Source organism: Gavia stellata, chromosome 8 (genome assembly GCF_030936135.1).
Source record: "Gavia stellata isolate bGavSte3 chromosome 8, bGavSte3.hap2, whole genome shotgun sequence".
Taxonomy (NCBI): Eukaryota; Metazoa; Chordata; class Aves; order Gaviiformes; family Gaviidae; genus Gavia; species Gavia stellata.
In genome coordinates this window covers 1,667,383-1,682,167 of record NC_082601.1, presented here as the reverse complement: position 1 = coordinate 1,682,167, position 14,785 = coordinate 1,667,383, and the positions used below count along the sequence as shown (strand labels likewise).

General features: G+C 45.0%; 1 protein-coding gene across 5 annotated transcripts in view; it reads left to right on the top strand.

Moving 5' to 3' along the window:
* GALNT13 (polypeptide N-acetylgalactosaminyltransferase 13) overlaps positions 1-13,536 on the top strand; it is a 136,451-nt gene extending 122,915 nt beyond the window's left edge. For 3 of the 5 annotated variants that reach the window (XM_059820355.1, XM_059820354.1, XM_059820353.1), the window contains 2 exons: positions 436-570; positions 13,396-13,536. In XM_059820355.1, the coding sequence (XP_059676338.1) occupies positions 436-570; positions 13,396-13,536 (276 nt within the window). Of the gene's footprint in view, positions 1-435; positions 571-9,915; positions 10,102-13,395 lie in introns of those variants that run through there. The other 2 variants (XM_059820351.1, XM_059820350.1) reach the window with 2 other exon arrangements.
* The last annotated feature ends 1,249 nt before the right edge of the window (positions 13,537-14,785 follow it).

Here is a 14,785-nt window from a genome sequence, read left to right as displayed (position 1 = left end):
CCTTGGTACCCAACGTTAAGGTAGATACTGGGAGGAAAACTTAGCTTAGGGAAGTTTGGATTTTTCCAGTGATGGGCTCGGTTTATCCGTTGTACTAAATGATCTGTGAAATTTCTCCTGAAGATGCTGATCACAATTACATGCTTCTGTAGAATTCCCAGGAGGTAAAACTGAGTGTGTGCCTGAGTGATTCCCGGGCTTGGTCCCATAAAATTTCTTTTCCTAAACGTGATACTCCTTCTCTTATGTACAACAGACATTCACTAGCAGAGAAACTTGCGTGAAACTCCCGTGAAATCCAAGGCACCACCACCTCAATGGTTGGAGAAGAAAGTAGTTCTGCTCCACTGGAGTAAAAATTCCGTATATTCTGAATCAGCAGTTAGTTAGGACTTTTGCTAATTCTTGGTCACTGCAATTGTTTTCTGTTTCCAGGTGTTTTCTTACACTGCTGACAAAGAGATCCGCACGGACGACTTGTGCCTGGACGTCTCGCGGCTGAATGGCCCCGTCACCATGCTGAAGTGCCACCACATGAGGGGGAACCAGCTCTGGGAGTACGATGCCGAGGTACCCATGGCGTCAGTGATAGCACCCGCGCTCACCGGCCGGCTGCAGCCTTAGAGCCAGGAGTTTCTTACTAGAGTATGGCCATGTCACCGGGATAGGGAGCTTGGTGACGTGGCGTGCCCGTGGTGTCTCCCGCCATAGCAGAGACTCGGGATGGCAAAGTAATTCGGCTAACCGCCAGGTTTTAAATTGTGTTTCCACAAAATTTCATTTTTAGTGGGGCGAAAAAGTCAATGATTGTTTAAAAAAGCTCATTCCTAGCAGCTGGTGTTGTCTTGCGTTCATACAAACTTCAAGAAGTATTCTGTGTTTTTTATATAAATGAAGTAGAAAGCAAGATTGATTTATTTTTCAGATACAGTTTTTCCAGTTTATTTCTGCTGGCTCTTAAAGATTATTGACTGTGGATGGAAATTGTGTTTAATCATTTTCCGTATCCCAGTCAGCTGTTTAGTCTGACACTGCCGTGGGAGGGGAGGTGGCTTTTTCTGGGTTTTGAGAGGGAGTGCAGTTTGAAGAAATTTGGTGGCTTATGGAGAGGTTGTAAAATTAATACAAAAAATGTGTAAATATCTCAGTATTTTATGGCCGGATAATTCTTCTTTTTAAATGAGAGAGGAAACAGCAGATGAAAATTAAAACATTCCTTTTAAGCTTTTGCTTTGAAATGTGAATGTGCAGTTTTGCACGGTGAAACTCCCACAAAGGTATTAACATTTTCTTCAAGATAGGACCTTTCTAAAGTGTTACGGTAAGAAAAAAGCGTACAAACCTGCCCCTGCACAACATTGAACTGCCAAGTAGAAAAACAGCAGTCATACTTAGCCCGGAGGTGCAGTTTATTTGGGAACTTTTGATACATTTTTGTGTTTAACATTTGAATTTAAACCAATTTTCCCTTTGATAAAGAAGATTATTTTTATTCCTGCACAAAATGCATGCATACTTCGATAATTTTTAGGTGTTTCTGAGGTTGTTCATGCCTGCAATTAACACCTGAGATTTCAGACCTTACGTCCTCCTTCATTTCATTCCTGCAAGCAGATGATAATTGATTTTTAATCAGTTTTAGATTGTTGTAAATAGAAGCTAAGGAGCGTAGTGCTGACCGGTGGCCACGAACATGGAGTAGGTGTTGCGGGTTCCTGATCCATCTCCGTAGGAAATCCCACATCACCCAACACAACGGGCACGGTGTACTCGGCCCGTGCAGGGAGCGCATGCCTCCTTGCTCTCAGGTGCCCCGAGCAAATCCAGGCAGGTCTCTGCTTGGGTTCAGGGTGGCTTTTTGGTTATTTTTGGAGGGGTCAGGGGGAGTCTCACTGGTCTGACACCCGTTGATGCAGCACGCGCTTTCACTCCTCTTCAGAGCACAGCAGCAGCATCCTCTGCCCACCGGTGTGCAGGGTTCTCTGTTTTAAACCATAACACCTTGAAATATCAGGTTTTCAGACTCTTAAATTGGAATATTTCAAGCTTATCTCAGTAATACCTTAAAGGATAAATTTTGAATATTGAATAAATATTAATTTTAGAACTATTTTTCATATTATTTTTATCTGCTTCAACAGCCCACTCCTAGCTAAGCACAACCAGCGCAGAAGGCGAGGCTGTATTTCAGCTCTCCGCTGGAATCTGCACGCTGGGGGATGCTCGTGCTCCCACCCCAGCTCTCGCCTTTCCCAAGGATCAGGAACCATTCCATAGCCATGCGCAAGCTTCCTCGCAAGATGCTCTTGCTCTACCAGAAGCGTAGAGAGCAATCCTTGATAAAAAAAGATCATGCTGCCAGTCGCTTTCCGTTGAATATTTTGGGCACAAGCTACTGAAAATGAACTTCCCCGTTGAGCACCGTTTGAGCACGGGCTGCCCAACGGGCTGCGCTCACACGGCTCTGCTGGCCTCGCTTTAGAGGTGCTGAATTAGTGCTGGCGTATTGCCATGACTGCAAAGCTAGGAAAATACTGCAAAGCTAGGATAGGAAAATGCTGATGTATTTAAAAGACGTGTAGTCTTTTGAAGAGTATTTCCAACATTTCGTAGAAATAGCTGCTTTCACCTTTCTGCATGGGAAGCTAAATTTCGTTCAACTGAATGTACTGTCCTTTACTTTTAACATTGGAAACGTGCTGTCTTTTTCTCTTAAGTTTAGCGCAAGAGATCCACAATGGAAAATTTCTAAGTAGCTGTGTAAAACCAAAATCAGCCATTAGATGGAGCTCATAAAGAAGAAATACACCATTTTTTTTAAAGACGGGATCTGGGAGACAGCAATTTTGCTGTCTGTTCTACGTACAAACCACAGCCCATTGCACTATGTACCTTTCTATTTATTGACAAGAGTCTTTTCGTTAACAATTCTACTCCGTGAACATTCAGCCTTCAGCTTGCAAACTTCCCTTCGATGGCGGTAGGGGCACTGATGGTGTGTTTACTGGGGCATTAATGGACCCTGGGTTCTAGCCTTGCGGTGGGGCTGGCTGGGCGGAGGGGCAGCGTGCAGCGGCGCTGAGCCCGGCTCCCCTTCGCCGCCGCGAGGGAAGGGCACTTTGCTCCTGCAGCCTTGGCTCGGTTTTGCTGCCTGGTGATCTCTGAATATGGCAGGAAGACTCCCATACATACCTGTATGCGGTATGCAGGTGCATACCTAATACGCAGTGTATTTTCCCAAGAAAACAAGGGGCTTGTGATAGTTATTTTTTTTCCCCAGAGAAATAGTTGCCTGAATCACTTGTATCCAGTCATTTGTTTTTCCAGCAAAATTGCACTCCGTTTCACATTTCTTTACTTATTCAGAAATGGAATGGAGGTGATTTCTGGGTATTATACCCTGGTTACAGACCACATCCCTGCTCCTGTAAAGTTATTTAGGAGTTAAGACTTGATAAGGGACAGCAGTGCCTTGGCCACATCTGGAGGTACAATGAGAGATGTAAATAATCATAAAAAGGGATTTCTCAGTAGAGATTTTCAGACAATTTTCTTTGATTTAGGTACTGTTATTGAATTTTCTATAGTGTCCTAGTTTAGTTTAAATTACGGTATTTAAATATATACTAATCTAAAAAACCACAAAAATTCTTTTCCAATAATTTATACGTACCTTAATAATATTACAGTTCTCTTAGATATTCCTAGCGTTTATATTTTTTCAAAATAAACAAGGAGCTGAAAGGTTCTGTGGTGATAAGAAAGGTAAATATCAAATATTTTCATACCTATTTGTGAAAGTATCAGATTTAATTGGTTTGAAGCAGGCTTTTCAAAGAGCCCTTTTTCTCATTTTCTCATGCCAAAAGTGTCTGAATTTGTGCTAAATGCTTTTAACACTTAGAATTATTAATACGTTTTAACTTGCACTTGAGATGCAACTTAACATGAAAGACTGGAAGAAAATAGCGACCCAAAGGTATCAGTCGGTTTGTCGGAACAGAGAACCGCTTGCTGAAGGAGAGGGCAAGAATCGGCATTCGTATTTTGGGTGAAACTAGAGCCACAGCGGCAGAGCTGTGAGAAATGAGATATCGACCCCAGCTCCAGCACTGGGCCTTTGCCTTCGGGGTGCTGGATTCACCCCAAGCTTTTTCAGTGCAACAGGGGATGTGAACTGAAAGAGGGTGAGAAAGAGATCCCAGGGGGAATAAAGTAGGATTAAGATACTCCGAAATACAAAGAGTTTGCAGAAATGGTCCCTGTAGCCCACCTGCGAGCTGTCAGAAGGGCACTGGGGCTACTGGTATCTTGGGAAAAGTCACGTAAAGTAGAAATAGACCTGGTTTTCTTATGCAGAAAATAGTTGTAAGGTAATTATTTTGATTCATCTCAAAGAAAATTATAAATCCCCCCTCCCCCCCCTCAAAAAAACACCATGGGGGGGGGGCGTGGGCACAGGAGAGAGGTGTGATGCTCTTATATGCTGTGTTGAGCTTCACCTGCTTTCAGCACCAGAGGGAGAAGCAGCGTTTCCAGCAAGGGCCAGAACTGACCGGCTCCTGGGCGGCTGGAAATGTCAGTTTTCCTATTCCGTCAGAAACCCGGATGTGTGTTAGTCTTGTTCAGAGGATCTGCTCTTAGGGGTGAGTCAGTCAGACGTACGGGGGGGGTGTCATAGAATCATAAACTTACTTAGGTTGGAAAAGACCTGTCAGATCATCAAGTCCAACCACCACCCCAACCCCACCATGCCCACTAAACCATGTCCCGCAGTGCCACGTCCACACCTTCCTTGAACACCTCCAGGGATGGGGACTCCACCACCTCCCTGGGCAGCCTCTTCCAGTGCTTCACCACTCTCTCAGGAAAGACATTTTTCCTAATATCCCGCCTGAACCTCCCCTGGCGCAACTTGAGGCCGTTTCCTCTTGTCCTGTCGCTTGTCACTTGGGAGAAGAGACCAACACCCCCCTCCCCACAACCCCCTTTCAGGCAGTTGTAGAGAGCGATGAGGTCTCCCCTCAGCCTCCTCTTCTCCAGACTGAACACCCCCAGCTCCCTCAGCCGCTCCTCATCAGACTTGTGCTCCAGACCCCTCACCAGCTCCGTCGCCCTTCTCTGGACACGCTCCAGCACCTCAGTGTCCTTCTGGTAGTGAGGGGCCCAAACCTGAACACAGCATTCGAGGTGCGGCCTCACCAGCGCCGAGTACAGGGTTGTAAGGTTTCCAGAAGTGTCTAATACCTTTAAAAAAGTCTGCCCGTGTGAATTGTATCGTTTAAAATTGCGATGAAGTTGTTGGATGACCAGCTGATAACTGAGATAAATCAGCTGATAACTGAGATAAATCAGTTGGTCACTGCGTGTCAGCAAAGTTACTGAATGGAAACAGAGTATTTTGCATTACGTCTTATAGAGTTAAAATGGTGGTGGTGTCTTTATAGGTCATATAAACAACACGGTACTCAATAGGGTTTGTATGCCTTTTGAAAAAAAAAAAAACACAACACCACAGAACTGAGTTTAAATACTTTTTTATTAAGTAAAAGCAGTTGTGACTGAGGAGATACTAAATATTAGCAGATTGCTATGGGTCGTGTCACTGAAAAACAGCATTGCAGCAAAGGACATAGTTTTAAAAATTAAAGGTGGTAGATGAATCGCGTATTAGGGAAGGGAATGTCATAGTTCCCAAATGATTGCTCTCACCTTGAAGAAAGCAGACGTTTGAGTCGGTGTTTGCAGGGATTATTGTCATGTCACGTAACTAGATGAGTGGTCAGGGAGCTAAACTATTCTCGCATCTTTCTCCAAAAAACCCTTAAAAGTGAGTTTTATGAACCTTCTGCTTAGTGATAGGAGAAGAGAACAGAAACACAGGAACGCTTCTCGCCTGCATCAAAAAAGTGGCAGGGAACCGAGGAGGACTGGGCTACGCGGCACAAGCGCGGCTGCTCTGCTGGGGCAGGTTCGGTTAAATCCCAGATGAGGTTTCGGGCGCGTGGCTCAGGGCTGTGGGTGGGTGTGCCCTGGCTGTGGTGGCAACTCGGCGATACCCGATCTGAGTGACGGCTGCAGCTATAAACTAATAATTTGCTGATGGAGAGAGTTGCTGTAAGAAGAAAAGGTATTCAAGTGACTGTGTGAATAACCCGTTGCTTGCTTGTTTGTTTAATTTGCAATATGGAGAATATTTTACATCAAGCTTAAAAAGCAAGTTGAATATTTTTGAATATTTTTTTTTTTGCAAAGCCCTAAGTTAAAAGAATCAAATAAAGCATTCTCTTTTAATATCTACATAAAATAGAAGTCCATGTTGAAACAAAACATTTGCAATCAAGAAGCTATTTTTCTGTTGTTCAAATAGGTTGTTCCATAATTCTGTTTTCCATTTTGACTAAGGCACGGCAGGCGCTGGCTGCGGCTCTGGGGCTGCCGGGTCTGGCCCCGGGCAGGGTTGCCTAAACCTTTTATTCCATTGCTGTTTCCTACAAGGCAGTTTTCACTGAGCTGCATCTTTTTCTTAACCCGATGGGATATATTACTTTAGATATTACCTGTAGAAGAAAAAAAGAGAGCCCAACATTGACATCAGTATTTATATAGTCTAAAAAGAAGCCCTTAGATGCACAAAATGTTAATGGTATAGTCTGGATTTAAGGAACACTAAATAAAGAAACCTGCTGTCACCAGGAACAACAACAAGAGCAGTGAGCTTCAGCCCGCAGATCACCCGAAGGAGCTGTTTCCAGGAAGGGTACCGAGTCTGTGCAGCGCTCGCCACTTCTAATGCAAAATGGCTTTTAACACTTCAGGCAAGAGTAGTTTACGGCACTTTTAAACATTTTTTTTCTGAATGTTTTTACATCTTGGCAGGAGATTTTTTTTTCTCTTTTTCTTTTTTTTAATCCATTGCCTTCCATTATTGAATTTTAATGCTTTTCTTCCTTACTTCTTGAACAGCACATTAAGATTCCTGGCCCTTTCTCAAGCTGCCCATTACCTTGCAAGGGCAGCTCTATAAATCCGCTGTATCAATGAGGCGTGCCAAGTTAGAATTTCCTGGCTTTCAAAGGCTTCCTATCAGCATGTGTTTTAGAACTTATTTATAATGCATAAATGCTATTTGCTTTGGAACGGGGGTGGGAGACGTGGCGGCGGATCAGCAGAAAGAGATCTGGGATTTACGATGGGCTGGAGCCCGGGTTGCTCTGCCAGCCTGTGATCTTGCTGGGCGAAGGACCCTTTTTCCAATTCTGCTCAACTGTTGTTTGTTTTCCCGCTGTATCGGGGCACTGGTCTCGGTGGAGATGTTCATGCAGGGGTTACAACCAGCCGGTGCTTGGCTGCCAAACAGGTCCATCAGGTTGCGTTTGGAAGCCGTGCGGTGCGCGTCCAGGTTTGCTCACGTACCTGGTGGCTCCCGTTGTGTTGGCCAGGGACACCCCGGCAAATTCCTGTATGTACAGTGTGGTGAAGTCTTATGACGTGTAACACAGGTGAATGATCTCAGGAAAAAAATGATGCTGTAAATATGTCACATCTGATAGAAAATAGTTTCATTTCCTCATGCATGAATCACTACGTCGGGATTTGATCTTGCATAATTACTGTTATTTGTCACTAAGCACGGTGTCAGTGCAAAGCTGTTGAATTTGCATTTACGGAGAGATGAGGGACTCCACAAAAATTGTTTCTTGAGTCACTGTTTGACTCCAATTTCCTTTTTTTTCCCTTCCGTCAGTATGCTGGTAAATGGGAATATAGCTTTGAGGTAAGTTTGGTAACGACTGCAACCCCTGTACCAAGCCCTAGAACAGTGCATCTCGCTCACTCCTCTAGCAGTGCTGTGTAAACGTGACGTGACTTAGTGCCTTTCCATAGACGCTACTCCAACACGCAAAACTTGCTTATTCAGGTAGTCACTATACGGTGTCAGTATTTTATATGGAATATGTATAAAGCAGGGAACATCAATAGAGAAAAGACACATTCCCCAATATACGGCGTAACAATTGATGGCAGAGAATCACAGAATCATTAAGGTAGGAAGAGACCTGTAAGATCATCAAGTCCAACCATCAACCCAACACTACCATGCCCACTAAACCGTGTCTCAAAGTGCCGCATCTACACGTTTTTTGAAGCACATGAGCACATGGACACCATGTATGTGAACAACTGGCTTCTCTTGTGCATACGTCAACAATCCTTTTCATGTCTGTTCACAAATGATGCAAATACACATTGCATTATCAGTATCTCACTTACTGGTCTGCATCCTTCAAACAATGACCAACTTTGCGACTATTTCTCTTCTTAAAGTTATGGGACCGGCTGGACTTGGTGTAATCAAACCAACTTCTACCATAACAGATTATGGCTAATAGTTTGAATATGCCTATAAATTGCAGTCTTATTACTAACTTCTACCATAAGAGATTATGGCCAATAATTTGACTATTCCTATAAATTGTGGTCTTATTACTATGTATTTGAAAGGGCTTAGTTCTTTAAAAATGAGTAGGGAAAACACTACAAGTTTTTTTATTACTTCCTTAGAAAGTAATGTTTAATAAAAGGAGCGAAGGGGACAAATGATCTCTTGCTTCCGTTAGTATAGCTTTTCCAAAGTCAGTGCAGCCTTGCTGATTTACACGAGTTAAACTTGCTGTCTTGTGTACCAGAGAAAAGAGTCTGGTTGGATTACCAAAATAATGCTTAGTAGTATTTATATCCATGTGAAGAATCTACTGAATTTAGGCATTTAATATAATACAAACATGCAATATAGAGAGATCGTTACAATTTGAAGTAACCTACTTGTATACCTCTGTTTTCACTTAAAAGATTAGTAGACAGAAGCGAACACGAAACAATAATACATTATGAAACCAAAACAAGCATTGATGTTCACGCGGGTTACGCAAAGTGACATTATAAGGACGGTTGTTCTTGATATTTTTAGTGGCCTCTTTATATTTTTCCCTTACCAAACCAAAAAGAAAAAAAAGACTGAAGTGAACGATTCGTTCTAATATTATTTCAATGGAAAGCTTAATCCCAGATTAGCTGTAATTCTGTGATTACTGATCTTGAACGTTTTTATCACTCAGCTTCGAACAGAAGCACTCGAGCGCTGATGGATCCTGCTTCCTTGCGCAGAGCGGGAGCGGGCGAGCGGGCAGCAGTCGGGGCCGGGATGCGGGAGGAGCATCCCCAGGCTGCAGAGGCAGCACCAGCCCTGGGCACTCGCAGGGATTGGGTACCAGTTGCTGGCTGCTGCACCTTCGGGCAGAATTTAGGGAAATAAAAGCTCCCCTCCATGTCAGTTTACCTGGTATCGGCGCGGTGAAGGAAGAGCTGAAACCGTAGCTGGCACAAAAATTCTTATCTCCTTATGTGTAAGCATTTAATTCATTGCATTTTTAATTTAGTAATGCTTGAGTAGGCTTCAGGATGTTTAGTACAGGATATTACTGCAGTAGAAGCGTCATCTCTGCCCAAATCTTGCTGGGCGGTGGGAAATCATGATTGCACCAAGGCAACGTGTATGTGGAGGGAGGATTCAGAGGCACACTCAGGTCTAAACTGGAAAATGTAAAGCGAAGGGGTCTCAAGTGCCCCGGTCCCTCAAAGCAGAGCAGTGAGAACATATGTTGTGAAGCTAAAGCTTGGTTCATGAGTATGCCTAGTTATGTATGTGTTATGTGTGTGTAAGCTAGCCCAACTTGCCTAAAATTTGACACCGGAGTATTGACAGGCACAATTATCCGTTAGTAAATCCTGTAAGAGTGCTCTTAGCTTTGGTTCACTGCTGTGGATGTCTAATCAAACCGTCTGTTGCTTTTTCCTTTGTTTGTCTTTGTCTTTGCTGGTTTTGTTTACTTTTACCATTTTTCTGTCGTGCAGACCCATACATTTCTTCATATAATCACGCAGTCGTGCCTGACGCTAAGCAGGATAGAGGATGGCACCCATGGTCCCACTGTGGAGGCTTGCAATGGCAGCCCCTTGCAAACGTGGATGCTGAGAAACTACACAAGGCTGGAAGTCTTTAGAAACATTTTTTACAGCCCCACTGACTATTTCCTTTAACAAACTGTTGGAGGTTGGTATTAGAAGGCAAATATAACACGTAGTGATTTAAGCTATTCCCAGAAAAATGCTTCTCCGGTCTCCGCCTATTAAACTCAACTGAATTTCTTTCTTGTTCTCTCAGATGATTATATAGATACAGGACAGTATATATGTTTAATGTTAGTTATTACTAGTTATCATTGCTTGTTATTAATTACAACTGATTTTAGATGAATTCAACTACCTTCATCTATTGATGTCAACGTGATCGTTACTGTTTGCGATAGCTGAAGATTTGGTCCCTATTCCAAGACACGTAAATAATGCCAATTGCGTAATATTTTTCAGAAACGTTAATTGTGAAAATTCCCAATTTTAAGTAGTTCAATCCTAGAGATCCTAGTCACAGAGAATTTCAAGTCATCAACAGATATTTTCAAAACATGAACCACTGAAGGAATCACAATAGTGTGCCAACCGCTGTTCTTTCCTAGGCAGTGTTGCTGGGTAATACGGATAGCGACGGGGCAGCGTACGTGCAGGGGTACAAGCTGGGGTTGCTCTCATTTCTTACCCATTTTTTCTTACCCATGTTTTTTCTTACTCATTTTTAGGCTGGCTTTGTATGAGTATCATATTGCCTAGTAATTAATTGTTTTCCAAGCAAATGAGACCTTTTTTGTAATAGCATAAATAATGATAGAACACAGAAAGAAAAAATTTATGAGACGGTTGAAAATCCCAATGATATGGTAATCTAGCATGAAATTATACACTGAATAAAAGGGAACAGCTGATGAAGGCAGCAGCAGCATTTTTAGACTTGTTTGCGTTTCTGGTTATAGTAGAAAATGATAGCAGCTTAATTGCACTTAAAACAATATAAGTGGAGAATCAGTGATGCTTTGAGCAGTGCTATTTAGTAAACAAGCTACTTCTGTTAGCACTACTAATTCTTTCCTCTTGTAATTAGAGGAAAAAATGCCTTATATTCATCATTGAATGCATATCAAATGGCCCCTCGGTGATTTGTTATAATATCTGCAGGCTTTTCTTTGAGAATTGCATTATAGTTTGTTTTAAACTGAGGAGCGAATCTCGAGGGACAAGCTATTGGAAGAATATTCATAATACAAATTAGGAGTGTTAATATGTGACATGGCAATCCGGTATGAACTGTGGTGTAAAATTAGACAGTGCAGTAGCGCAGGTATGTGTTTGGATAATAAAACCTCATCGCTTGTTGGCAGTGTTCGCATTTCCCAGCAGTCTAATTGAAATGTAAGATTCAGCCTTTCTCCCTCCTCCGGGAGGCTGCAGGATTTTGCTGCCCATCCTTCACAGAATCACAGAATCACTGAGGTTGGAAAAGACCTGTAAGATCATCAAGTCCAACCACCACCCCAACCCCACCATGGCCACTAAACCATGTCCCGCAGTGCCACGGCCACACCTTCCTTGAACACCTCCAGGGATGGGGACTCCACCACCTCCCTGGGCAGCCTCTTCCAATGCTTCACCACTCTCTCAGGAAAGACATTTCTCCTGATATCCAGCCTAATGTTCCCCTGTTTGTTCCTTTGCACGGGGTTCGACATCAAATTGGTCCCTGCTCCAGGGGAGGAGCTGCAAACAAGATTTCAGTCCTGAAATCACCTGTTCCCTTGGTTGTTCTGGCTTGGGCAGGGTTATAATCCCTGTGGAGCTGCAGTACAAGAGCTCAGACCTTCTTTGACCGCTTTACCTGGAGCATTTTATACCTACCTGCGTAGGTTGCGTGACTATTTTTAAAAGCAGTGGAAGGGCAGAGTCCGTATAATCCCATGGGGCAGCGGAGCTGGTGCAGGAGGTGTCCCGCAGCGGGCAGCAGACGGCCCCATGGCTGCGCCTGCCTTAGCAAACAGCGCAGGGAAGGGGAGCGGGTCTGTGCAGGGAGCTGAAGGCCGTGAGCACGGCTCTGGGTCTCGTGGTGAGAGACGGGCGTCCGTGCTGGGATTGCTCTGCCAAACCCGTGGCATGGCCTTATGGCCGTGGAGGGAGAGGAGCCAGTCTTTAAAACACAGCGGGGGGCAAGCTAAACAAAGGCCAAAATCATAATTTTCTGAATCGGGCACAGTAGCAAACACAGATGTTTATTTCAGAAGGATTAAGCTGATACCGAGCTTGCAGGGCCATCGATGGATGCGGGTGCAGTGCATGGCTGTTGTGCTCTGCTAGGGCTCCACTGGAGCAAAGCCCCTGCGCACCGGGCTCTGAGCTCTGGCCGGGGCAGCGCGGGGTGCTGGGCTGGCGTGGGGGGATGCGGCGAGGCGGTCCCCAGCCCTGCCAGCACAGATCCACCTTCATCCCCAGCCACATGCTGTCCTGTGGCATCGCGCTCCCCCGGCTCCTGCGTGGTTCAGCGTACGGGTTACACCGCTCCGACGCAGACGTACAGCTGCTGACTTACCGTGGGTACAGGTGCATGTGCAGATCTGCATGTAACACGGGTTTAATTGGGTTTTTTTCAGGAACTGAAAGACCTTTTAGGAAATATTAAATCAGTAAATGCAGCACTTCATAGCAAAGGCGCTTAAGGGGTGTGCTTAACTGCTGTGATTTTGTGTGTAAAACCCCCAGATCAACCCCAGGGGAGTGATGGGGGGAAGTCCTGCTGCTCAGCTGCCGACGGGCCTGTCTTGGTTTATATACGTACACGACTTCATGTTTAACTTCCCTGGATCTCTTTATCATCATGTTGTCGCGGTGCTTTTGCATGCAAGATGATTTATTTCTTCAAAATAAGTTCTGTCTCCCTTCTGACTCTCTCATTTCTCAGAAGTACTGTGTCACGTGGTAGGAATAGAAAGGGGGGGGTTCCCAAAGAAGAAAAAAATATATTGGAAGAGTTTTCATCTGTGTGTTACCGTTGTTCGTATAATACTTAGCAAATGTATCTCCACTGATCTGAAACGCACATGTCTTCAGGTTGCTGCAGCCTAAGCTCCTTAATCCAAAATACTGTTGTTTTGAAGTAATATTTCCTTGCACTTATTGTGTCCTTCTCTGTTGCATTTATTTGTTGCTGGGTTCAGCAGAGGCGCTCACTCCCCGGGCTGCCCGGCCACGCGTGAGAAGGTGAGCTGGGCACCCCGTGAAGCAGCAAGTAGCGTGGTAGAGGTCTCGTAGAGCCGTACGAGTGACAGCCAGGGACGAGTACCTGGCTCGTGGCTTGTGTAGTGACTAGAATAATACTGAAATAAGACTGAAAATGCAATTAGTGGTTTTCAGCAGTAATTCTCTTGCTGCAGCTCTTACCTTCCTCTATTGCAGAAGCTCACCCTGAGGCACGTCAACAGCAACCAGTGTCTGGATGAGCCGTCGGAGGAGGACAAGATGGTTCCCACCATGAGGGAGTGCGGCGACAGCCGTTCCCAGCAGTGGCTGCTGCGCAACATGACCCTGGGTGCCTGAAGCCAGCACAGACCCGCTGCCTCGGCCGGGATATCCTCCTCCTCCTCCTTGCTGAGGCCAGCGGTGCTGAAGCCCTCTCCAAACCCTAGACGTCAGAGCAAAGTCACGGGGGGGTTTCCCTGATGCGGCAGGTCTCCACGTGTCCCTTCGAAACCTGTGACTGTTCAAAAGAAGCTCATCTGAGCCTATAAATGTCAAAACATGAGCTGTTGTCAACACAAATGTCCTCAAAAATGGTTCCAGAGAAACCTCTCCGAACCCTACATCGAAGAGGTTGGGATGGAGGGTGTTTTCTGTGTGTCACACACCACCACGGAGAAGTGACCCCATATAAAATGCCTTATGACACTAACTGGCACTGGGAACCATCCTGGCAGGCGTCTCCTGAACCGGATGGTTGATCTTTCGTGGTGATGCAGTGGGGATATTTGCTGTTCTCTCTTGTCGAGCGTGACTCGGTGAAGAACCATGCTGAGCCGCAAAGTTGCCAGACAGAGTGCGAGCTTCGTGGTTTGTGCCGGGAAGAAAACGGGATTCGGTGTTTGGAAAAGCAGCAAAAGTGAGCAAAGACTGCACTCAGAAATTGAAATTAAATCAAATGAGGCAACAGCAAAAGACGCAGGAACAATGTTAAGAAGGAGGAGTGACACACGTGGGTAACTCAGACCAGTGCAGATTGAACTGTGCTCTGCAGTGGGAAGAGAAATGGCTGGGGCTGACGCCTGGGGAGCAGCAAGGGGGTTGCGGATGGAGGTACCAAAAACCGAGACCACTGGAGACTGAGAGCTGGTCTGAACTCGATCCCTAGCTGCTACCCTTAAGCATTAGTACGTACCTGCGTCCTGTGTAAGACGCAGACGAGAGCTTCATCCGTGGATCCCCTACGCACAGAGGATGAAACCGGATCAGCTCCGAGTTCTGGCTCCAGATGTTCCTGCTTCAATAGCGATGACAGATGCTTATTTATATTTTTAATATTTTTGTGGCTTAATAATTTTGTTAGCGTGGTTATTAAAATTGTGCTGATGGCACGCAGTCTTGTCGGAGGCGTCACGGGAACTGACGCCGTGCCAGCCCACGGTGGGGTGTGGGGAAGGGTCCTATACGTACGGGTGACGTTTCCTATACGTATGGATGATGTTTCCTTTGGTGACCCCGGCAGCACGCGCTCCCCAAAATGCACCGGTTGCGCAACGGGCTGGGCAGGGTTTTCGGCAGTAGTCTGTAACTTCTCGTTGCTCAGAGGGTT